The sequence below is a fragment of the Desmodus rotundus genome, chromosome 6 (genome assembly GCF_022682495.2).
Source record: "Desmodus rotundus isolate HL8 chromosome 6, HLdesRot8A.1, whole genome shotgun sequence".
In the NCBI taxonomy this organism is placed as follows: domain Eukaryota; kingdom Metazoa; phylum Chordata; class Mammalia; order Chiroptera; family Phyllostomidae; genus Desmodus; species Desmodus rotundus.
In genome coordinates, this window is record NC_071392.1 from 134039573 (window position 1) to 134066086 (window position 26514).

The 26514-nt window shown below is 38.0% G+C and overlaps 1 protein-coding gene across 3 annotated transcripts in view; it reads left to right on the plus strand.

Moving 5' to 3' along the window:
• XRN2 (5'-3' exoribonuclease 2) overlaps positions 1–26514 on the plus strand; it is a 115270-nt gene that overhangs the window by 3043 nt on the left and 85713 nt on the right. For 2 of the 3 annotated variants that reach the window (XM_024559838.4, XM_053925948.2), the window contains exons 2-7: positions 19288–19415; positions 19493–19604; positions 21717–21828; positions 23226–23284; positions 23362–23451; positions 26357–26429. In XM_024559838.4, the coding sequence (XP_024415606.1) occupies positions 19288–19415; positions 19493–19604; positions 21717–21828; positions 23226–23284; positions 23362–23451; positions 26357–26429 (574 nt within the window). Of the gene's footprint in view, positions 1–17994; positions 18102–19287; positions 19416–19492; positions 19605–21716; positions 21829–23225; positions 23285–23361; positions 23452–26356; positions 26430–26514 lie in introns of those variants that run through there. The other variant, XM_071221802.1, reaches the window with a different exon arrangement.

Genomic DNA, 26514 nt, shown 5'->3' on the forward strand with positions numbered 1-26514 from the left:
TTTATTCATTCCCCGGATTGGTGAACATTTTGAGAGAGATCTGACCAGATCACTGGGGGGTATTAGGGGAGGGGTCATAGGGGGGGTAGGTTGCCCAAGGCAATGGTAAACTCTAGGGTGGGATTGACAGGCTGGATGCCCCCAGAATGCATGGAATTATGGGCTACAAGATTGGAAATAAAAGAAAGGTTTTAGCTAGCTCTTCCTCTGGGATGCTGGATGATTGTGCTACAGCAGCCTGTGTTTCCCAATGGACAGTGTTTTGGATGGGAACTCTTGGAGCTGCCTAGGATCAGGTTGGCCTGGCAGAGTGGCAGGAGTTGTTCTTCTTCAGGTGTTCTAGAGGGGACCAGCTCTGAGGCAGAAGCCTGCCATTCTTCCAAAATTGGGTAACTTTTGCATCTTGTTGGTTCAGTTTGTTAACTCACCCCACAGAAATAAGATAATTGAAACTAAAAGAATGGGGGTGTCAAACTCATTTTCACTGGGGGCCACATCAGCCTTGCAGTTGCCTGCAAAGGGACGAGATAATTTAAGGACTGTATACATGTACCCTATTTTTTCAGACTATAAGACGCACCCCCCCAATTTGGGAGGAAAATGGGGGTGTGTCTTATAGTTTGAATGTAGCTTACCTGGCTTGGGGGGGGGGGATGCGGTGGAGCAGGGAGTTTTTTTTCCTATTTTCCTTCTCTAAAACCTAGGTGTGTCTTACGGTCCAGTGGGTCTTATAGTCCAAAAAATACGGTAACTACTCCTTGACTGTTAAGGAGTTGAAATTATGTTCGGCCCTTGAAGGCAGCGGAGAGGCTGATGTGGCCCCCCCCAGTAAAAATGAGTTTGACATCTCTGTAATAAAGGGATGATAGGAAAACTCAGTTGTTAAAGATTTTAGCCTTAATTGATAGGCTTAAGTGACTAACACATGTGGAAAGCTGTTTTTCCAAAACTGTGAAGCTTTTGAATAAAGACTCCTTTCCTTTATCACTAAACCTTTGCCTCTGGAATTTTGCCTACTGGGTCACAGCAGGCATCAGGACCCCACTTGCTGTTACCTAACAGTTTGAATTGTTTCCCCGTTTTTGGTTATTAAAAAAAAAATCTATGAAGGCTGCTGTACAAGTCTTGTTGTATATATGCTTTCATTTCATTTCTTTTAGTATTCTTTTTCTTTCACCTGAGGACATGCTATTGACTTTTTAGAGAGGGGGAAAGAAACATCCATGTGAGAGAGAAACATTAATTGCTTGCCTCTTGCACACGCCCCTAGTGGGGACCGAATGTGCAACCTAGGAATGTGCCCTGACTGAGAATCAAACCCAAGACCTTTCCGTTTACAGGATGGTGCTCCAGCCAATTGAGCCACATCAGCCAGGGCTATGCTTTCATTTCTGTAGAGAAACTACCTAAGAGTTCAATGTTTAAATTGTATGTTAGTGTGTGATTATTTAAAAAGAAAAACTTGCCAGACTGTTTTCCAAAGTAGTTGTGCCATTTTACATTCCCACCAACAGTGGATGAGAGTTCTAGCCACTCTCATTCCTTGTAAGCACTTTGCACGGTTAGTCTTTTTAGTTTTAGCCATTCCAATGTAGAGATGTTACGGTTTTAATTAGCATTTCTCTAGTGACAAATGATGTCGAGCATCTTTTTAGGTGCTTATTTGCCTTCCATGTATCTTGAATGAGGTGTGTATTCAGATCTTTTGCCTGTTTTTAAGTTGGGTTGTTTTCTTACATGTTAATATATCTTTTGCAAATATTTTCTCAATATGTGGTTTGCCTTTTTACTTCTTAGTCATGCAAAGAAAAGCAACGTTTTTTAATTTGAATAAAGTCTTGATTTATTTTTTCTTTTATATTCCTGCTTTTTGTGTTGTATTAAGAAATATTTGCCAAAGTCAAGGTTACTAAGATTTTCTTTTCTTGTAGAAATGTTTTATAATTTTAGTTCACCCTGTGGTTTCTGTTTTTGGTTTTTTAATATGGTAAATCACATAGATTTTAAAATGTTAAACTCATGTTGCATTCCTTGGGTAAACCCCACTTGGTGAATGCTATTGGATTCAATTTGATAAAGTTTTCTTGAGACTTTTTATACTTATGCTCAAAAAGTATATTTATTTATTACGTTCTTGTAATGTCTTTGTCTAGTTTTGCTATTAGAGTAACATTAGCTTCAGATTGAGTTTTGTGGTATATACCCTCTTCAAGAATTTTGAAAGTTTGTATAAAATTGATATTATTTCTTCCTTAAATGTTAGTAGAAATCACTAGTGAAGCCATCTGGACTTGAAGTTTTGGGGGAAGGTTTTTACCTATAGTTCAGTTTTTTTAGTAGACATAGAGCTATTCACATTATCTGTATCTTTTTGAATGAGGTTTTGTAGTTTATGTCTTCCACAGATTACTGTATTTTGCCATGTACTATGCACACTTCTTTGCCCAAATTTTTGAGGGAAAAATTAGGGCGCACATTATGGGTAGTACTAATTCATATCTATATAAATATTTTAAATTCTTTTATTTATGCTCATGTATTAAAAGTGTAACTCTAGAAAGCAATAATGATAGCAGCATGCAAAACAATACCCTGGAATATAATAATTGGTTTTGTTTCTAAACATAAATAAATAAATAATTGAATTAAAAAGTGAAGCCAAATACTTTTTTCCTAAAGTTTGGGCCAAAAACGTGGGTGCGCATTATACATGGCAGAATTATGGTATGTCGATTTCACCTAAGTAGTCAAATTTGTTGGCATAAAATAGTTCACAGTATTTCTTATCCGTTAAATAGTGATAGAACATGTAGTGATGTCACTTGTCTCATTCCTGATACTAATTTTGTCTTTTCTCTTGTATTCTGTATGTTGTTTTCCTCTATTATTCTGGCTAGACTGATCTGAAAAAACTGGCTTTTGGTTTCATTGATTTTTCTCTATTTTTCTGTTTTCTATTTCCTGATTTCTGCTGTTATTTTTATTACTTATTTCTTATGCAGACTTTGAGTTTAGCTTGTGTTTCTTAAGCTGAAAGTGGAAGTCAGTGCTTTGGTACATTGCTTCTCTGATATAGGTGTGAACTGCCATAACCTGCTTTCTAGGTACTGTTGCAGCAGCTCCATTGCCAGAAATACTGACATACAGAGTTTTCATTTTCATTCAGTAACAAATACATTCTAATATCCCCTTTGACTTCTTTGGCAGATTGGTTATTTGAGAGAGTTAATTTTCAAACATTTGGGAGATTTTCCAGGCATTTTTTCTGTGACTGATCTAATTCAGTTCCCTTGTCAGAGAGCACATACTTTCCATAATATGAATCTTTTTAAACCTTATCTGACTTGTTTTATGGTGTCTTGATAAATGTCTCATTTTTACTTGAAAAATATACAAGTTCAGCTGTTGTTGGGTGGAGTGTTCTGTGTCATTATGCTGGTTGATAGAATATGGAAAGCATGACCAAGACTGATTTTCTGTCTTCGTGTTCTGTTAATTACTGATAGGAGTGTGGAAGTCCACCATAATTTTTTGGATTTGTCTATTTCTTCTTTCAGTTCTGTTGGTTTTTGCTCCTTGCATTTTGAAGCTCTTTCATTAGGCACATGAACGCTTAGGAGTGTTTTCTTGATGAATAAACTCCTTTGTCATTATAAAATGACTTTATCCCTGGTAATCTTTGCTCTGAGATTTACTTTGTCCAATACTAGTATAGCCAAGTCTATTGACTAGTGTTAGCAAGGTCGGTTTCAGTCCTTTTGATGGGGGCGGGGGGGCTCTATAAGTCTTAATGAGTAGGTTTTTTAAAAAATCCTCGCCCAAGGTTGTTTTTTTATTGATTTCAGAAGGGGAGGGAGGGAGATGGAGAGGGAAGAAAACATCAGTCAGTTGCTTCCTATACATGCCCCAAGTAGGGATCAAACCTGCAACTTAGGTATGTGACCTGATCAGGGATCAAATTCTCAACCTTTTTGTGTCTGGGATAATACTCCAACAAAATAAGCCATTCAGCCAGGCCTAAAATGAGTGTTTTGTTTGTTTTTTTTGGGGGGGGGGGTGGTTGTAGGTAATGTAACAGTTGCATTTTGCTTTTTCAAACGTTCAATTTGATGATCTCTGCCATTTTTTTCATTGTGGCAAAATATACATAATATAAAAATTGTTCTTATAACCACTTTTAAATGTAAAATTGAGTGGCATTAAGTATACTCACAGTGTGTGCCAACATCATTTGTTTCTAGAACTTTTTCATTCATCCCAAATATAAACTCTATCCATTAAGCAATAATTCCCTGTTCCCCCTACTTTCTCCCTCTATGAATTTTCTTATTCTAAGTACCTAATATAAGTAGGATCATATAATATTTTTCATTTTGGTCTGGCCTAATTCACTTAGCATGTTTTCCAGATTCATCCATGTTTACCATGTTTTAGAGTTTTATTCCCTTTTAAGGCTAAATAATATCTCATTGTATATATCATATTTTGTTGGGACACTTGGTTATTTTTACCTTTTAGCTATTGTGAATAATGCCACTATGAACAACAGATTAGTGCTTTGGGTATATACTTACGACTGACTGCCTTTCTTTCATTTCTTTTGGGTATATGCCTATGAGTGGAATTGCTGGATCATATGATAATTCTGTGTTTACTTTTTGGGGGAACTGCCAGACTTTTCCCAGTCTCTGCCTTGTAATTGGGGCATTGTGGTTAGATTGAAATATGTCATCTTACTATTTGTTATCTATTTGTTTCCATTTTCCAATTCTGCTTCTTTTGGATTGAGTGTTTTTTTAATGATCCCATGTTATCTCTCCTCTCCCTTCCCCTCCCCATTCCTCTCCCCTCATCTCTATGTCTCTTAGCTTTTTAAGTACTCATTCAACCATCAGTTTCTTCACTTTGCTCATATAGTCCATTCATTAGTTTTCTGTTCTTAGGAAAATGACTTAAGCTCTCCTCAACTCTAAAGAACTGGAACTTCCTGCGTTACACTACACTGCTCCCTATTGTCTCCACGTTTTGGTCATTTCTATATGAAAGCTGAAATAAGGCAGTGTCACTTTGACCTCAGCTGGGAGTGTGGGTGTAGATTTTTTATAGTTCAGCTCATGTTTGCAAATGACATTGAGAGAGCCACAAATACGTATTTGGGGGCTACAGAAATTTTAGTGAGTAGGTGAATTTACAGAATCAGAATGTGTGGAAAATGAATATCAGCTATATATATATTGAATACTACATAGGGTGGTTGTGTGGATTAAGTCAATTAATACAATTTAAGTACTTCCAACAGTACCTTGCACAGAAGCCCTTGATATTTCAGAATTTTATTTGGTAGCTTAATTTTCAGTAGTTTGTATGTCCTGGTGAAAATGAAGATATTTTTGTATCTAACACTAGGTAACTATATAGTATATAGAATTGTGCACTGTTTTCATGTAGTGAAAGCCTGGTTTCTTAACCTGCTTCTTTTTTTTCTTCTCTCTTCCTTCTATTTCACTGAATACTTTTTAAATAACAGGCACTGCTGTAAGGACAGAGGGAATAATAATGAATTGGGGGTGGGGGTTGGTCTCTGAATCTGCATTTTATTTTCTTCAATATGATTTTTTTTTGGAGCTGGCTACTGTATTTTTTAAACAGTTTTATTGAGATATGGTTTACATACCATACAGTTAACCCATTTAAAGTCTATAATTCATTTTTTTCATATATTCACAGATGTATGCAACCATCACCATAGTCAGTTTTTGAACATTTTCATCACCTCAGAAAGAAACCTGTACCCTTTAGCTACCATTCCTTTATTCTCTGCTCTCACTTTCTCTGTCCCTAAGAAACCACTAATCTACTTTTCTATCTCTGACTTTCATATGAAAGGAATCATATAGTATATGGTTGGGGGGGCTGACTTCTTTCATTTAAAAAACATTAGGTTTTCAAGGTTATATTTATGTTGAGCCTGTATCAGTACTTCTTTTTTTTTTTTTTTTTTTAATGACCAAATAATGTTTCATTGTATGTGTATACCACATTTTGTTTATCCATTTGTGTGCCCATAGACATTGGGGTTGTTTTCACCTTTTGATTATTATGAATGGTGCTGCTACATTTATGTACAAGTTTGTATGGACATGTTTTCATTTTATTGGGTATATACCCAGGAGTGGAATTGCTGGGTAAACATGGTAACTCTGTGTTTAATTATTTAAGGAATTGCCAGGCTATTTTCCAAAGTGGCTGCAACATTTTACATTCCCACCAGCTATGTTTGAGGGATCCAGGTTCTTCAAGTAATTGCTGACACTTGTCATCTCCCCTCCCCCCCTTTTTAAGCCATCTTGGTGGGTGTGAAGTGGTATTTCATGGTAGTTTTGATTTACATTTCTCTTGTGGCTAATGATATTGAGCATTTTTTCATATGCTTATTGTTCATTTGTGTATTTGGAGAATAGTCTTTTCAGATAGTTTTTCTATTTTTAAATTGGGTTATCTTATTATTATTTCTTAGTCCTCACCTGAGGATATGTTTTATTGATTTTAGAGAGAAAGGAAGGGGGGGGAGAGAGGGAGAGGGAAAGAGAAAGAAAGAGAGAGATACATCTCACACATGCCCTGACCAGAGATTGAACCCACAACCTAGTGTGTGCCTTGACCGGGGATCCATTCCTGCAACCTTTTGTTCCGGAAAATGCTGCAACCTACTGAGCCACCTGGCCAGGACATGTCTTTTTGTTATTGAATTATAAGAGTTTTTAAAAACCTATATGTTACGAATACAAGTTCCTTGTTAGATACATGATTTTCAAGTTTGTTTTTTTCCATTCTGAGTTGGCTTTCCACTTTCTTCACAGTGTCCTTTTGTAACGGGAAGCCTGGGGTCCAGCCACTTGTCACCATGTATGTGCATACATGAAGATTGGTAGGGAACGAAATAGGTATTTAGAAACAGGGTTCCCAATTTGAAGGGCCTGGGAGCATTCCTGCTCTGAGCCAACCTGTCCCGCCAGACACTGAAAACTAGCCACCCCCAGGAAGATTAAGTCCAAATCCATGTCCAGAAGTTTCCCTATATTGTTTATCTGTAGCCCAAGGTTGCTACTTAACCATTCTGTCTCTACAGTTCCAGGCTCTCTCCCTCTGGTGCCATAGTTGCTATTGCCTCCCAGCAGCTCTCTCTCTTTCTCTCAGGATCTGGGGTGGGCTGACAAACCACTCCAGACGTTGTGCAAGGGAAGCTCCATTGTTGGGGAACTTCTCGGCTAACACCCCTGTGTGCTGTTCTTAGGGTGAGAGAGTGAAAGCAGTCTAGGGCCCATGTGCTGTGCTGCATTGGGTCACAAAGGCTGGTGCCCAGTGCAGCACACATCTGAGCTTGGAACCCTGCTTCCAGAAGCTGGTTTCCAACCCTGTGAGTGCTAACCCCCAAGCAGTCCCGGAGTCTGCTGCTCCCATCCATGCAGAGAAAAAGCAAGAACCCAAGAAGCCAAAAGGGCGAGTTGCCAAGAGACCAAGAGTGAGCGTCTTCCCACCTTCTGTTTAAAAGTCCTCTCCCAGAATCCCATGTGCTCTGGAAGCCAGTGTGAGTGTCCACCTTTTTATCCAATAAGAGCTGTTATGGACCATGTTTACCATTGCTGTTCTTTGAGCTGCCATGTTGCATAAGGGGGCAAAGTCTTGAACCACTGTGCTCTGTGGTACAAGGCTTCCTTTTCAGAGTCACAAGCTGCCCGATGCCTCTAGCAGTCTCCCTCAGCCCCTTCCTTCATCAGGAGGGCAAGCCACTTTTAATTATAAATTCCGTCTAGGGGTTTTCTCCCTGCCCCCTTCCTTTTCCAGCAATGTGGCCTGACACTCTGTTACATTTTGATGCATAAAAGTTCTTCATTTTAATGATGAAGTCTAGTTTTGTTATTGTTGCTTGTGCTTTGGGTATCATAAATAAGAATGTATTGCTAAATTTATGCCTGTGTTTTCGTCAAAGAGTTTTACAGTTTAAGCTCTTAAATTTAGGCATATGATTCCTTATAAATAAACTTTTATACATGGTGTGAGGTTAGGGGCAAACTTTATTTTTTTTGCATGTTCCTCTCCAGTTGTCACTACCATTTGTTGAAAACTGTTCTTTCCTCATTGAAAGGTCTTGACTCCCTTGTCAAAAGTCAGTTGACTATAGATGTATGGGTTTATTTCTGGTTTTTTAGTTCTCTTCCTTTAATATATATGTTTATCTTTGTACCAGTGCCACACTGTTTTGACTACTGTTGCTTTGTAGTTTTATTTTATTTATTTTTATTTTTAAAATTATACTTTATTGATTTTGCAATAACAGTTGTCCTGGTTTTTCGACCATTGCCCCCTTCCACCCAAAACCCCCACACGCTCAGGAAATAGCCCCACCATTGTTCATGTCCATGGTCATGTGTATAAGTTCTTTGGCTACTCCATTTCCTATACTGTATTTTACAGTCCCATGGCTATTCTGTAACTACCTATTTGTACTTAATACCCTCACCTCTTCACCTATGTGCCCACACCCCACTCCTATCTGGCAACCATCAAAACACTCTCAGTATCCATGATTCTGTCTCTTCTTGTTTGCTTAATGTGCTTCTTTAGATTCAATTGTTGATAGATTTGTAATTTTTGCCATTTTATTGTTCATAGTTTTGATCTTTTCTTAAATAAGTTCCTTTAACATTTCACATAATAATGGTTTGATGATGATGAACTCTGTTAGCTTTTTCTTTTCCGGGGTGCTCTTTCTGCCCTTCTATTATAAGTGATAGCTTCGCTGGGTAGAGCAATCTTGGCTGTAGGTCCCTGCTTTTCATGACTATGAATATTTCTTGCCAATCCCTTCTAGCCTGAAAGGTTCCTTTAGAGAAGTTGGCTAACAATCCTGTGGGATCTCCCCTGTAGGTGGCTAACTGCTTTTCTCTTTCTGCTTTTAAGATGCTCTCTTTCCTTTTAACCTTTGGCATTTTAATTATGATGTGTCTTGGAGTGGGCCTCTTAGCATCCATCTTGTTTGGAACTGTGTGCTTCCTGGACTTGCGTGTCTATTTCCTTTACCAAATTAGGGAAGTTTTCTTTCATTTTTTCAAATTTTCAATTTCTTGCTCTTTCTCGTCTCTTTCTGGCACCCGTATGATAGGAATGTTGGAACACTTGAAGTGTCTCAGAGGCTGCTTATACTATCCTCATTTTTTTGGATTCTTTTTTTACAATTGTTGTTCTAATTGGTTGTATTTTGCTTTCTTATATTCCAAATCATTGATTTGATTCTCATCTTCATGCATTCTACTGCTATTTCCCTGTAAATTGTTCTTGTTTCAATTAGTAAATCCTTTGTTTCTCCCTGGATCTTTTTTATGCTGTTGAGGTCCTTACTAAGCTCCATGAGCATCCTTATAAATAGTGTTTTGAGCTCTGCATCTAATAGATTGCTTATCTCCATTTCGTTTAGCTGTTTCTGGAGTTTTGATCTGTTCTTTCATTTGGGCTATGTTTCTTTGTCTTCTCCTTTTGGTAGCCTCCCTGTGTTTGTTTCTATGTATTAGGTAGAGCTGCTTTGACTCCATGTCTTTGTAGTGTGGCCTAATGTAGTAGGTGTCCTGTAGGGTCCAGTGGCACAGCCTCCCCTATCACCCAAACTGGGTACTCAAGGTGTGCCCTTTGCGTGGACTGAGTACACCCTTCTCTCGTAGTTGAGACTTGGTTGCTGTTAGCAGATCAATGGGAGGGATTTACCCAGGACTGTCAGCTGCAAGGATTGGCTGTGACCACTTACCACCAACCTCTGCCTTCTGTGTAGGATCAGCTGTGCAGGGGCAGGGTAATAGTGCTCCGACTGTGGTCTGTAGCTGTCCATTGGTTGTGTTGGCCCTGGTGTTTTTCAGGTGGTGCAGGCCAAGGTCAGCCCACACCTGTGTTTTGTCTGGGGTCACTCTGCCTGAGCTGTAAAGCAATCTGAGATGGCCGCTGCTTGTGCCGGATCTGGAGATTTCTAGGCAAAGCCAAGCTGTGAATCTATGCTGGCTGCTGCTAGCGCTAAGTCTGAGGCCAGCTGTTGCTTGTTTGAGAGGATTTAGGAAGTTGTGAAATGTGAGCCAAGAGCAATCATTCATATGGAAAAGCAGCTTGGGTGGGTCCATAAGTTGGGTAGAACATTGTCTTGGGGATCTCCAAGGTGGTTCACATAGTGTTAGCCAAGTTGATGGAGTCTCAGATACGGCATCAGCTTGCTGGCTCTGTGGGTGGAGGGTTTAGAAAAGGGATCATGGCCTCTGCTTGCCTTGATGCCAGACACTTCATTTTCTCCCTGTATGCCACTGGTGCCTTTGAAGCTGCTACCCCGGATCTGGAGCTCAGAAGGGGTGAGTCCGTGGGTGGGGTCTTTAAGAGGAACTACTTGGTGTCCCAGAAGTTGTGGGGACTTATCTTCCTGGTACTGGAACCCTGGGCTGGGGGGCCTGGTGTGGGGCTGGGACTCCTCATTCCCGAGATAGCCCTCCTGAATTTTTATCCTTGTGGGTGTAGGACCATCCTGTTCCATGTCTATGCCCCTTTCTACCAGCCTGGATGGATGTGGTTTCTTTAATTCCATAGTTTTCAGACTTCCCTTCAACTCAATTTCTGATGTTCCTGAGTGATGATTGTTCTATATTTTAGTTGTAATTTTGATATGGTTGTGCGAAGAGGCAAGTCATGTCTGCCTATGCTGCCATTTTGACTGGAAGTCCAACTGTAGTAAGTTTTGAAATTGGGAAGAATAAGTCTTCCTAGTTAGTCATTTTCAGGATTATTTTGATGATTCTGCTTCCCTCACAGTTCCATGATTTATTTATTAATTCATTCATTCATTTTTGAATAAATTCATTGAATTTATTGGGGTGATACTGGTGAACAAAGTCATACAGATTTTAGGTGCCCAGCTCTACAACACATCATCTATACACTGCATTATGTATTCACCACCCAAAGTCTCCTTCCATCACCATTTATCTCCCCATACCCTCTTCTGACCCCTACTACCCCACCTTTTCTCACCAATCAACACACTGTTGTCTGTATCCATGAGTTTTCTCATTTTTTTCTTTTTGGTTACTACCTCCATTCTCCCAGACCCTGATCCCATACCCCTCAACTGACAGTTGTCAGCCTGCTCCTTCTGAGTCTGTCTCTATTTTGCTTGTTAGTTCATTGTGTTCATTTGATCCCACTCAGTGAAATCATCTGGTACCTGTCTTTCTCTGACTGATTTATTTCACTTAGCATAATGTTCTCTAGGTCAATCCACGCTGACACAAAGGGTAAGATATCCTCTCTCTCTCTCTCTCTCTCTCTCTCTCTCTCTCTCTCTCTCTCTCTCTCTCTCTCTCTCTTTTGGCTAGGTAATATTCCATTGTGTAAATATACCAGGTTTTTTTATCCACTTATCTACTGGTGGACACTTGTGCTGCTTCCAAGTTTTGGCTGTTGTAAATAATGCTGCAGTGAACGTAGGGGTGCATATGTTTTTTCGAACCGTGTTTGGGTTTACTTGGATGCATACCTAGAAGTGGAATTGCTCAGTTATTAGGCAGTTTCATTTTAAATTTTTTGAGATATCTCCGTACTGCTTTCCATAGTGGCTGCACCACTCTGCATTCTCACCAACAGTGCACAGAGGTTCCCTTTTCTCCATATCCTCGCCAACACTTGTTTGTTGACTTACTGATGATAGCCATTCTGACAGGTGCAAGGTGATATCTCATTATAGTTTTAATTTGCATTTCTCTGATAATTAGTGGTGTTGAGCATCTTTTCATATGTCTATTGGCCATCTGTATATTCTCTTTGGAGAAGTAGCTATTCAGGTCCTTTGCCCATTTTTTTAATTGGGTTGTTTTTTTTTGGTGTTGAGTTTTATTACTTTCTTATAAATTTGAGGTATTAACCCCTTATCAAATGTATGGACAAGTACGTTCTTCCATTCAGTGGGTTGGTTATATTTTCATTTTGTTGATAGTTTCCTTTGCTGTGCTAAACCTTTTTAGTTTGATGTAGTCCCAATGGTTTATTTTTTTTCTTTTGTTTCCTCTGCCTGAGGAGATATATCAGAAAAAATAATCTTATGAAAAATATCTGAGATTTTACTGCCTGTGTTTTCTTCTAAAACTTTTATGGTTTTGAGTCTTACACTGAAATGTTTAATCTGTTTTGAGTTTATTGTTTTGTTGATGATTCTTTTTTATTTTTTAGCATTTTTTATTAATGTTTGAATACAGTTGTCTCCATTTTCCCACCACCAGTTTCCCCTGCCACACCCACCCCACCTCCCACCCTTAATTCTGCCCCCCTTTGCCTTTGTCCATGGGTCCTCTATACATGTTCTTTATTGACCCTTTTCCTTCTTTCCCCCGTTATTTTCCTCCCCGCCTCCCATAGATTTTATTCTTGTATAAGAAGGTTGTCTAGTTCCATTTTTTGCATGTACCTGTCCAATTTTCCCAACACCATTTATTGACTAGTCTATCTTTATCCCACTGTATGTTTGTGCCTCCTTTGTCAAATATTAATTGACTTTAAAGGTGCCCTCTGTTCTGCCCCATTTATCTATACGTCTTGTTTTTATGCCAGTACAATGTTGTTTTGATTACTATGGCCTTGTAGTATAGTTTGATATCAGGTAGTATGATCCCTCCAACTTTGTTCTTTCTCAAGATTGCTTGGCTCTTCAGGGTCTTTTTGGAATATTTGTTCTAGGTCTGTGAAATATGCCTTTGGTATCTTGGTGGGAGTTGCATTGAGTCTATAGATTGCTTTGGGTAGAATGGTCATTTTAATGATGTTAATTTTTTCTGCCCATGAACATAGTATATGCTCCCAGTGATTAGTACTTCAGTTTCTTCAGTGTCTCATAATTTTTCAAGTACAGGTTTTTGCATCTTTGTTTAAATATATTCCTAGGTATTTTATCCTTTTTGATGTAATTGTGAATGGGATTATTTTGTTGGTTTCCCTTTCTGATAGTTCATTATTGGTGTATAAAAATCCAACTGATTTATGGATATTTATTTTGTATCCTGCTTCTTTACTGAATTCATTATCAGTTCTAGTAGTTTCTTGGTGGAATCTTTACAGAGTTCTCTATATACAATATCATGTCATCTGCAAATAATGACTGTTTTACTTCTTTTCAGTTTGGATGCCTTTTATTTCTTCTTCTTGTCTGATTGCTGTGACTAGGACTTCCAGTACTCTGTTGAATAAGAATGGGGAAAGCAGATATCCCTGTCTCGTTCCTGATCCTAAGGGAAATGCTTGTGGTTTTTGTCCATTGAGTATGACATTGGCTGCAGGTTTGTCATATATGGCCTTTATTACATTGAGGTTTCCCTCTGTTCCCACTTTTTTGAGAGTTTTTTATCATAAATAAGTGCTGGACTTTATGAATTTTAGAATGAGCTACCAAGTTAGGTTTTTCTTTTTCTTTTAATTCTCACCTGAAGACATTTCTTTATTGCTTCTGGAGAGACGGGAGGGAGAAAGGATATCATCAGTGCAAGAGAGAAGCACCAATTGGTTGCCTCCTGTATGCTCCTGGGCCTGGTATTGTACATGCCCAGACCAAGGACTTAATCCACAATTTAGGTACGTGACATGACTGGGAATCCAACCTGCAACCCTTTGGTTTCGGGACAACACCCCATCCAACTGAGCCACATCAGCCAGAATGGTTTTTCATTTCTTTGGTTAATTATTTTAATAATTAATTTATTACTATTTTGGATACTGTTGTGAATGAAAGTTTCTTAATTTTATTTTTTGGATTGTTCATTGCAAGAAATTAAATTGGTTTTGCATATTCATCTTGAATCCTGCAACCTTAAAAAACTAATTTCTTTTAGTGGATTCCTTAGGATTTCTTACATAAAGATGATGTCATGCAAAATAGGGATAGTTTTATTTCCTTGTTTCCAATACAAATGCCTTTCTTTTCTTCCTTCCTCCCTGTCCTTCCTTCCTTCCTTTCTTTTCTTTATTTCTTCTTTCTTTGCCTAATTGTCCTAATTAGAACTTTCACTACAGATTAGAATAGAAATAGCAACAGTGGACATCCTTGTCTTACACCTGATCTTAGAGGGAAACCATCCACTATGTCATCATTAAGTATGACGTGAATTGGATTTTTTTTGTTTTGTAGGTACCCTTTATAGTGAGGAACTTCCCTTTTATTCCTAATTTATTCCTAATAAATTCCTAATTTATGAGTGGGTTCTTTTTTTTCTTAAATTATGAAAGGGTGTTGGATTTTGTCAAATGCTTTTTGTACATCCATTGAGATGGGCATGCAGATTTGTTTTTCATACTGTTTAATCTGATATGTTAATTAATTTTGGGATGTTAAGCCAACTTTGCATCCCTAGGATAAATCCCACTTAGTCATAATGTATAATTTTTTTTATATATTGCTGAATTCAGTTTGGTAGTATTTTTTGAGGAGTTTTACGTCCATGTTCTATAGATATGTTAATCTGTAATTTTGTTTCCTTATTAGATCTTTGTCTGGTTTTGGTATCAGGGTGATATTGGCCTCATATGTGTTGGAAAGTGTTTCTTCTACTTTTTGGAAGGTTTGTGAAGAATTGGTATTCTTCTTAAATGTTTAGTACCATTTAGTGGTGAAACCATCTAGACCTAGGCTTTTTTTGTGGTTAGCTTTTTGTTTACTGATTCAGTCATTTCACTTCTTATACTTTTATTCAAATTCTCTCTTGATTCTGTAGTATGTGTCTTCTTAGTAATTTGTCCATTTCAGAAAATAAATACATCATTTATTTGTTGGTATATTATTATATTGTTTTTTAATAATTCTTTCTTTTTCTCTAAGATTGGCAGTAATTTCTTCTCTTTTGTTTCTGATTCTAGTAATTTGAATCTTCTCTTTTTCTTGGTTATACTGACCAAAAGTTTGTCAGTCTTTTCAAAGAACCAGTTTCTGGTTTCATAAAGTTTTTTCTCTATTACTATTTTCTTGTTACCTGTTTTATTAATTCCCATTCTAATGTTTATTGTTTCCTTCCTTCTGATTGCTTTGGGTTTAGTTTGCTCATATTTTTCTAGTGTCTTAAGGTTAGATTTAAGGGAAATCTAAAACCAAGTTCTGTAGTTTGGAATCTGACTTAACAACAGTGGAAACTCATTCCAGTGGAACCTTTTTCTAATGTTAAACAAAAATACACCTACTTAGCTATTAGCAAAGAGTAGTGGTTTCTGCCTCATATTTGAGGAGCCAGAAAGCCTTATAATGTTGATGGGAACAGTAGGTAGGTATGAAATTCATTTTGGGGGTTTACTTCAAAACCTGTGGAGTGTTTTTTTCTTATACAGACTATTTGTATATTTGTACCATCTTTACGTTTTTAAGTACCTTCTTTATCTTGATCCCTTAGCTTTTTCCCCCCACACATAGGATATTTCCCACCTGCCTATTTGGGATACATATATCCTCCCTTTTCCCATGAAGTAGAGAAGTGGACTTCCCCATTGGCAGAACTACCTTGACCACCAGCCTTCTGGGTAGATGTGCTCCCTATTCCTCTTGGGAACTGCTAGTCAGCCAGCCAAAGTACTTCACTGCCCTTCATACTTAAGCACCCATGTTCTCTGGGAACATCTATATCCAAGTTGCCTTGTCCACATGGAGCCCCAGAGGGTGAGAGGAGAGGGAAGAGTGCAAGGGTGACCCACCTGGCTGTTCCTGCTGCTGCTGCTGCTAATGGATTATCCAGAGACTATCCCTTGAGCCCCCACACTGAGTCTCCCACTTCTTGGCAGCAGAGCTCCTCTCTGCATGTTTTAGGCTGTGCTCCATCTTGTCAGATCTACTAGTTTTGCACATTTCAAGTCACAGAGGGTTCTGGTTTTCTAGCACGCGGAGCAGTTGTGGGTATGTTTATTTTTAGTCTTGTGGTCTTGGGGTAGAAAGGGAAGGCTGGTCACTTTATCATCTGAAAAACCCAAAAGATAATGAAAAAGTGACTTGAAATGAATTGGTTTTAGGTTTCAGAGTGGCTTTTCTTTTAGCAGCCCTTTGATTAAAGACTCCTTAACCCAGGCATACTAGCATTGTTTTTGGCAGGGCTCTTGAGTGAGTTCCTTTGTTGAGCATTAAAATCTTCTCCTAAGGAAAGAATTTCTGGATTTACATAATTAATGTATTGAATATATCTATAGTACTCCTGAATGAAATATATGTTTAGTTTTCTTAATGGGAGTGGTTGAAGCTTATTTTTTTAATTAGTACCCACCATGCCCTCTTCCCCATGCTCTGCTTTTTCTGTAGTAGTAGTTCTCATGCAGCTATATTCAACATTCATCAAAGATCTATAATATGCCTAATGCTGCATTAGGTACCAGGGCAGAGATTAGCAAGCCAGTGACCTCTTGTTTTTGCCAGTGACCTCTTGTTTTTATAAACAAAGTTTTATTGGAACAGAGCCATATCCATTCATGTTCATATTATGACTGCTTGCACTTTACAAAGGCAGATAGGCATTGTAACTGAGGTAATACAAGTCTAAAATATTTATTAACTAACTTCCTGGGGAGCATAAAGAAAATAGGTCTCAACTCTCCTGAGTATAGTGTCTGCTTGGTGTAGGAGAAAGGAAAATGTGGAGTTTGGAGTGTAGAGTTTAGATGGAGACTTAGCCTCTTGCCTTCATAGTTTGTTGTTGTTTGGGGGTCATCGGATTATCTTCTATAGTATCCCTCAAAACTGACCTCCTGCTGTCTTTACCACTTATTCCATTCACTGCTTTTTTTTACTTTAAATTTTATTTTTCAATTACACTTAACATCCAGTGTTATTTTGTATTAGTTTCAGGTATACAGGATAGTGGTTAGACAATATATACTACCATTCACTGCTTCTGATCAAGCCCTTTTTTCCTGATTCACAGCATGTTTGTGTAGAATACTGGTAGCTTCTTTCCTGTTCTGCTTTAAATCCCTTTTGATATCCTTTACTCCCAATTATAAATATAAATTGAAGCCCAATTTCATTCCTGCCCCTCTCAAAGATAGTCACTGTCCTGATATTGGTGTTTATCCCTTGCTTTACTCTATGCTTTCCTTGCATGTGTATTCATCCCTGAATACACATGCAATGAAAGTATTATTTGTCTGTATTATAGTTTCTCGATGTGGTGTACTGTATACTTTTTATTCTGCAACTTGCTTTTTTGGCTCAGCAATATATTTGTGATTATCCTGCTCTATATTTTTGAATCTCATTTGTGTCTGGCATTCCAGTATATGAACATACCAGAGCTTATTAATACATTCAGTAGGCTCTTTTTTTGCTAATTAAGTTGACCTCTTAATTTTATTTTTTAAAAAGATTTTATTTATTTACTTTTAGAGAGGGGAAGCCAGAAAGAGAGGGAGAGAAACATCAATGTGTGGTTACCTCTTGCACACCCCCTACTGGGGACCTGGCCTGCAACCCAGGCATGTGCCCTAGACTGGGAATCGAACCAGTGACCCTTTAGTTCACAGGCCAGCGCTCAATCCACTGAGCCACGCCAGCCAGGGCCTTATTTTTTATTTTTTAACAGCTTTATTGAGATATATATCATAGAGTTTATCCATTTAAAGTAAAAAATTCAGTCGTTTTTAGTATGTATACAGAATTGTACAACATTTACCATTATTTAATTTTAGAACATTTTTAGCACTCCCAAAAGAAATTTTGTACCCATTTGCAGTCACTTCCTGTCTCCCTGTCCCTTCACCCACCTTCAGATTGAAGCCAATCTATTTCCGTTTCTAGATTCCGTTTCTGAATTGTATAAATGGTATATTTTATGGTCTTTTGTGCCTAGCTTTCACATAGCAGGTGTTTTTCAGATCCATCCATGCATGATGTGGTATATGCATAATGGGTATGTATTTATTTATCCTCACCTTTGGATATGTCCATTGATTTTTTTTTAGAGACAAAAAGGAACAGGGCATGGGGAGAGAAACATTGATGTGAGAGAGGAACATTGACTGGTTGTTTCCTGCATGCGCCCTGACTAGGGATTGAACTAGCAACATAGGTATGTGCCCTGACTGGGAATCAAACCCGCAACCTCTGGTCTATGGGAAGGCGCTCCAACCAGCTGAGCCTCCTGGCCAGGGCCATGATGAGTTTTTAAACTGTTCACTAACTTTTTTTTTGGCTATTACAAATGATGCTTTATATATATGGGGGAACTGGTATTTTTTTAAATGACTTCTACTGTTTGTAACAGTAAAAGTCTGATCTCATATTCTTATCATTGCTAAAGCCCTGGAAGAAAAAGACAAAGGTAATATTCACTACAAAAATATAAAAATGCTTCTAGGAGTAAGTAAGGCATAGTCCTTACCTTTTGAAGAACTCAGTGTGGTTGGATTAGAATGACTAATTATAAAACCATGGAAGAGTTATAAGTGAATAAACAATTCTGAGGAAATGCAGAAGAAAGAGCAGTTAGTTTTTGAGATAATGTATACAAAGTATTATAAAGTGAGTGACATTTAATCTCAGTCTAGACCTTGGAAAATAAATAGGATTTTGGAAAATGGAGGTTGGCAGGGAAGAAAAAGGAGAAACAGTGTGCAGAGGCACTGAGAGATGATAGAGCATTTTCCAGGAACTTAGAAGAGATAAGGTGTGCCTGATCAGTGTTGTGGCAGGACAGGAGACTAGTAAGGGTCCAGGCTCATTGGTGTGCACCTGCTGTGGGAATCATTGGAAAAATTAGGCAAGATTAAGACACAGCCACAGTTGTATTTTAGAAAGGAAACTGACAGCATAGATGGTGGACTGGAGATAGGAGAGTCTAGAGGTGGGGCAGTCCATAAAAGACTGTTCCTATCTTTCAGGTAAGAGATGATACTCTGATGTTGGTAATGGTAGTGGGAATAAGGAGAAGTGGAGATGCACTTTTCAGATTAAATTGACCAGATTTATTGATAATGGGTGGTGAGGGAAAAGAGTTCTAAGATAATTCCCCTGGTTTTTCACTTGGACATCTGAATGAGTTGAGACTTTGATAAGTATCTCCCATGTAATTAGGATTAATTTGTTGCATTGGAAGTTACTGCTTTCTGTAGGTGAAATGTCTGCTTCAGTTTGCTCTAAGGAGTAAAATAACTTTTTATCTTACAGTTCAATTCAGAAATGAAACCGTTTCATGCTGAGCCTAGGATGTGTTAATTTAGACTTGAACAAACTACTATTAATTATCTCTTTCTCAGCCAAAAGAATGCAATGGTGTAAAGATTCCTGTTGATGCCAGCAAACCTAATCCAAATGATGTGGAGTTTGATAATCTGTATTTGGATATGAATGGAATCATCCATCCCTGTACTCATCCTGAAGACAAGTATGTAACCCATTTTTGTCACCAATATCACAAGTTACAGAGGAGTACTATGTTACATTGTTTGCTTGTTATTATAGACCAGCACCAAAAAACGAAGATGAAATGATGGTTGCAATTTTTGAGTACATTGACAGACTTTTCAGTATTGTAAGACCAAGACGACTTCTCTACATGGCAATAGATGGAGTGGTGAGTAATAAAATTATTAACATAGAATCCTTTGTTTTTTGTTTTTGCTGTGTTTCTAGTGTTTACCGTGCAAGTAAGCTAAATAATGAAAAATGTTGACTCTGGTCAATTTGAGAAAACCTCATCCTTCAGTCCTTCAAACATTTTTCTGTGCCTCCTTTGTGCCAGGTACTGTGAGATGCTGGGGATATTGATGACTGTCTTTGTTTTTGAATGGCTTACCACTAAAGGGACAGAATCATAGTAAATGAGTGCAGTTAGTTACCAATTAATGGGCTTCATGGGCACTACTAAGTAACACAAGCATGGTGTTGAGCAGGGGTGTCAAACTCATTTTCACTGGGGGCGACATCAGCATTGCCTTCAAAGGGCCGAATGTAATTTTAGGACTGTAAAATGTAACTAATCATTAACTAGGGACAAGGACCTCAGCACTGCCTCAGGGTAGAAACAAGGCACCAGGCTGGATAAAACAAGGTAGAGGGCTGTGGGCCTTGTGTTTGCCACCTGTGGTGTAGAGGGAAGTGGGTGTCAGTGCTACTCAGGAACTTAGGAGATAGAGAGGAAGTGACTTCTGTCCCATTTCTCAAAGGATAAAAAATAATTGGAGGTTTGTGGGCAGTGGAGGGGAATAGTTGGGACAGACATGGGGAAGAAGGACCTTCCAAATTACTCAGATGTGCCATGCCTTTGACCACACTGACACATTTGGATGACTACAGGTGTTTTAGATTGGAAGGGAAAGCAGAACAATGGCTTGAGAACACCTTGCCTGCCACACTCAGGAGTTTTGATTTTATCCTATAGGCAGTGGATAGTCATCAAAATGACTTAAGAGAGGAATAACTTTCTGATCTATGATAACAATACCAAGTTGCTTAGGTTGTAAATAACCAGCCAACTACATTTTCAGGGTTCAGGGAAAATCAAGGTAAATCATCACCCTAAATTTATTTAGCCATATGCAAATAGATGTTCTTTCTTTTATATTTAATAATCCTAGTGGGTAATGGAATGATTTTGTAAATCCAGATAACTTTGGGTCCAAAAAGATTTTTTTCTGTGAGGTTCTATTTACTGAGTGAAAAATCTTGGCTACTTGATAACTTGTTAAGTTGTAGTTAAGTGGAATAGAGAATAAAGGGAACAGGAATGTGTTTTATTTGGAGCATATTTCAATTCACATTTAGCTAAATTTCTTGTAGAAAGTCTTTAACTTTAGTGTGCTAGATCAAGTATAAAACATGTGCCTATTTTTATGTATGTGTATATGTCTCGAAGACATTTTTTTATTAAGATAGAAGTGTAGATCATAGAACGTGGTACTTGAAGGAGATTGGGCGATCTCACTTTACAGGATTGGGAACTATCTAAAGAAAATATAACATAACTTACAGGTGTGGACAGGATATTTATGAGTCCCTTCCAACCCTAGAACTCAGTTCAAAAATTTCAAAACCTTACAGTCCGGTTCATTTCATTCAGGCTTATTTGGTGATTTGAATTGCATTTGGTCAGAGTGATTTAAAAGTACTTTTAGTTAAAACCTTGTTCCCTTTTTAACTGCTGTACCTTACTGTGGTGACAGTAGTAATTATGAACCTCACTGTGGGATATAAAGAGTAGAAATGCCATGAGGTCTTACAGATCAAGAAGTAGTTTTCTTTTGCTTTTTCTGGTGCTTTTATGGGGCAGTGTGCATCCCACTGGAGACCATCCTTCTTTTTAGGCTTGGACATAGAGGTCTCCCTGATTCTGGTTCTGTAGAAACTAATCAAAAAAGACCCTGCTGACTGGGTCTTTGAGTAAAATGAGCTTTCCTTGTTGGGAAACCATAACCCAGTGGAACTGATGTTAGGTGTGGGCCCTGCAGTGTTAAGTGCTATGCCTTCACAGAATGTTTGTCCATCTGACTGAGCTCAGTTTTTAGGTATTTGGTCCAAATTTAAGTTCTCGGGGTCTACTGTCTATTATGAAAAGTTTGTTAGAGATATTACTTAACCTTTTCCATCTTAGTGTACTGTTTTTATAAGAACAGCTGATTCAAAATGTATAGATTTAATTGTGAATATTTTGAATAGTATTATTTCAATATGAAATACATGTTTTTAGGCACCACGTGCTAAAATGAATCAACAGCGTTCTAGGAGGTTCAGAGCATCAAAAGAAGGAATGGAAGCAGCAGTAGAGAAACAGCGAGTCAGGGAAGAAATACTGGCAAAAGGTAAAGAATATGCTTCTTAAATTTGGACTTTTTACAAGATGTATGGAGAAGGAGATAGGGTGGTAGCTTTTTCTTATGAATAGGCAAAGTTTTAGTTTAGTTAGGATTCCAGAATACCTAAGGAAATTTTATGTTTACCGTTGAAGAAAAGTAGTTCGTCGAACCCTTCACTCCAATTAATAATCTTATTTATTTCCACACTATAATCAAAGGGAAGCTTGGAAATAAAAGGAGGGAATTCTGGTAGGGAGAGCACATTGTCAGTGTCTTTCAGGTCAGCTCTTAAGCTAACTTTTATGCATCTATAAAACAAATATATTAAGAGTGCTTCTTATTTCTATGGGGCTGTTAGAAAGCTGCATTTCTGTAAACATTTTTCACAGATCCACCTTGGTGGCTTGTTTATTGCTTCCCCTAAGAACTCAGGTCTATGTGAGGAGGCCTGGGATGATCCAGATTTACAGGCTTTCACTTTCAATATAGGTTGATGCCAGTAGGTGCTGAGGCAATGAGGTACCCAGGGTTTTCCCATGGGGGGATGTAGAATGGAGTGAGTCCCCAAAGCCTTGACATTTCTGATGCCCACTGGGACTGGTTCTCTCCCAAGACACCTGTGTGTGAGATGGGACATGGTTGTCACAGGGTGATTGTTTGGTATTTTATTATATAAGGCAATATAGCATGATAGACAACGAAAGCCATAATTTATTGGGTAGAGATATTACACTTGGCAGTTGAAAAGAAAGATACCTTAGTGTAGTCAGCTCAGGCCTGCAATTATAATAAATTTTTATGTTATTTTAATTTGCTGGAAGTATGCAAGTATATTGCCAATTAGCTGCAGCATGTACTTAATTCTCTAAAACCTGTTTGTATTTATAACAGGTTGTCTTTGATTTTAAACATGTCTTTTTTCTTGAAAATGTTATGAAATATATTTGTGTCTTGAGGAGAGGCTAATCAGTGATGCAGAGGAAAAGTACAATTTTAAAGGATTTTTATTGCTATTTAGTTGACAGTTTTGTTTCTTATATAAAGCTGTGATAAACTCAGCATTTTAATTTTGTTTTACTAAGGCACCTTTATCCTAAGTACTTATCAGAATTAAAACCCCTAACTCCATGTATGTGTGTGTGTTCTGCTGCAGAGAACATTAGGAAGAACATTAGCATTTTAATATTTTTATGTAACTATATTATCTTTTGTGTGCCATATATTGTTTTGCTGTCAAGTTAAAGCTTAAATTAAATTTGAGGTGAGGAATCTTACTTCCTCCAAAACGGGAGAACATTGTTCCTCAGGTGAAAGTACTTCTCTAACTTTTTGTTATTGCTCTAGCTTAATATTGAATAATTCACTTTTTTATGGAGAGGACAAAACATTGCCTTTTTCTTTAGGTGGCTTTCTTCCTCCAGAAGAGATAAAAGAAAGATTTGATAGCAACTGTATTACACCAGTAAGTAGTCTCATACTTTTCTAACTCTTGCTAACTCTTTAAGTCATAGGTTAATTTATTTCCTTGTTTCGTTTTAGGGAACTGAGTTCATGGACAATCTTGCTAAATGTCTTCGCTATTACATAGCTGATCGTTTAAATAATGACCCTGGGTGGAAAAATTTGACAGTAAGTTTCACATTTTGGTACTTCAGAAAGATTAGGGTGATCATTTGAGGTTGTACTTGTATGATTGATATTATTTGTCCTTTCTTCTCCCCGTAAAATGCTAGTTGACTGTTAGAGGATGAAAAGTATCCAGGGTTATTGGAAATGGGATGCCTTATATGATCCAGTTTTATAGACAGCAGAATTTTCTCTCAATGTCAATTTTGTCCTCTTATTATCAGATGAAGCCATAAAATTGGACTTAAATTTTATTTTATTTTTTAAAAGATTTTATTTATTTGTTTTTAAAGGGGAAGGGAGGGAAAAAGGGAGGGAAGTGTCAGTGTGTGGTTGCCTCTCATGTACCCCCTACCGGGGACCTAGCCCACAATCCAGGCATTTGCCCTGACTGGAAATAGAACCAGCAACCCTTTGCTTCATAGCCTGACACTCAGTCCACTGTGCCACACCGTCTAGGGCGCAACTTAAATTTTTAAAATATATATGTGTGTGTGTGTGTGTGTGTGTACATGAAAGTAATTTTTTAGTATATTTTATTGATTATACTATTACAGTTGTCCTATTTTTTTCTCCCTTTATCCCCCTCCGCCCTGTACCCCCTTCCCTCCAGAATTCCCTCATGTCCATGGGTCGTACATAGAAGTTCTTTGGCTTCTCCATTTCCTATATTAGTCTTAGCTCCCCCTGCCTATTTTGTACCTACCATTTATGCCTCTTATTCCCTGTATCTTTACCCCCATTCTCCTCCCTCCCCCTTCCCGCTGATAACCCTCCATGTAATCTCCATTTCTTCGATTCTGTTCCTGTTCTAGTTCTTTGCTTAGTTTTGTTTTGTTTTGTTTAGGTTCATTTGTTGATAGTTGTGAGTTTGTTGTCATTTTACTGTTCATAGTTCTTATCTTATTTTTCTTAGATAAGTTCCTTTAACATTTTATATAATAAAGGCTTGGCGATGATGAAATCCTTTAACTGGACCTTATCTGGGAAGCACTTTATCTGCCTTTCCATTCTAAGTGATAGCTTTGCGGGATAGAGTAATCTTGGGTGTAGGTCTTTGCCTTTCATGACTTTGAATACTTCTTTCCAGCCCCTTCTTGCCTGCAGTGTTTCTTTTGAGAAATCAGCTGATAGTTTTATGGGAACTCCTTTGTAAGTTAACTGTTTCCTTTTCTCTAGCTGCTTTTAAGATTCTCTCCTTATCTTTAATCTTGGGTGATTTAATTATGATGTGCCTTGGTGTGTGTTTCCTTGGGTCCAACTTCTTTTGGACTCTCTGAGCTTCCTGGACTTGCATGTGTATTCCCTTTCCCAGACTGGGAAAGTTCTCCTTCATTATTTTTTCAGATAACTTTTCAACTTCTTACTGTTCCTCTTCTCCTTCTGGCACCCCTATGATTTGGATGTTGGAACATTTAAAGTTGTCCTGGAGGTTCCTAAGCCTCTCCCCTTGTTTTTGAATTCTTGTTTATTCATTCTGTTCTGGTTGAATGTTTCTTTCTTTCTTCTGTTCCAAATCTTTGTTCTGAGTCCCAGTTTTCTTCCCTTCACTGTTGGTTCCCTGTGTATTTTTTTTTTATTTCACTTAGTTTAGCCTTCACTTCTTCCTTTATTTTGCATGCATATTGAACCATTTCTGTGAGCATCCTGATTACCAGTGTTTTGAACTCTGCACCAGATAGGTTGTCTATCTACTCGTTGCTTAGTTCTATTTTTGGAGCTTTGATCTGTTCTTTCATTTGGACCATATTTCTTTGGGCACACCTGTTATGTTGTTAGAGGCGGAGCTTTAAGTATTCACTATGGCAGGTTAACCCACTTCACTGTGTAGTGGTGCTGTCTGTGGGGGAGAGACCAGAAAGGGGAAAATGGTGCTTGCTGTCAGCTGGCTTTCAGTCACTTCCACTGCTGCCTACAAGCGCATTGGGCCCGTCTGGTGCTGATTCCCAGGTAGGTCTTTGTACATTCTGCGACACTGTTGGTCCCTCCAATGGACTCTGCTGTGAAACTGGGAGTTTTTCCTGCAGCCGCTACCTCCACAGGTTTTTATAACCAGGGGATTTGAGGCTTTATTTCCCTGCTCTGGATCCCTGGGTTGCAGTCTCTGTCGTTCTCCAATTGTTTTTCCAAGTTTACCCACAGGCAAATGTGGAACTGCCTGAACCAAGAGCAGCCGTTCAACCTTTCTGCCCCAGCTGCCTGTCTCTGCCCCTCCTACCAGTCTGGATGAATGTTTCTTCTTTAACTCCTTGGTTGTTGGAATTCCATACAGTTCGGTTTTCTGGCAGTTTTGGTTGCTTTTTGTTTTTAAATTGGCTATTGTCCTTCTTTCAGTTGTGCGAGGCAGCAAAGTGCATCTGCATGTGCCTCCATCTTGGCCAGAAGTCCTAAAAACAATTTTTAAATGAAAATGTATTAGAATCAAATAACAGCAAGATTAAATTTGTGGGTCTGCCTTTAAAGAATGGCTGTGTTCTCCTAAGTATTTAAGTAAATGTAAATGAGCTTTTATGTAATTTTAGGTTTACAAGCTTTTTTCTGTATTAATTAGATATCGCGAATTTAATGGGTATCTTTTATTGATTACTCCTTGACCCTGCATGGTTCAGTGCTACATTTTTGGAAAGTAGTGAGAGTAGTAGAAACTTGTGAACTGATCAGATATTCTAAAGGCTAAGGTTGACCCAAAGTTTACATTTTTGCTATTTCATGTAGTAAGTTAATCAGTGAAGTAATTTGGGTGTTTAACACACATGCACACACATCTTATTAAGAAAGGTTTGCAATTAATAAGACTATTTTAATATTATAGAGTTATTTCAATTTATTTTTAAGATAGTCAGTTCTGTTGATTTTTGTGTGATAAAATTGTGAATGAGCCAAAAGTGTTAAAACCGGTTTTTTATAGGTAATTTTATCTGATGCTAGTGCTCCTGGTGAAGGAGAACATAAAATCATGGATTACATTAGAAGACAAAGAGGTAAAGCTCATTTGTAAATATTTGATTATATATTCTATTAGAAAGACAAGCCATTATGTATAAAATGTTTAGTAAAATGTGATAT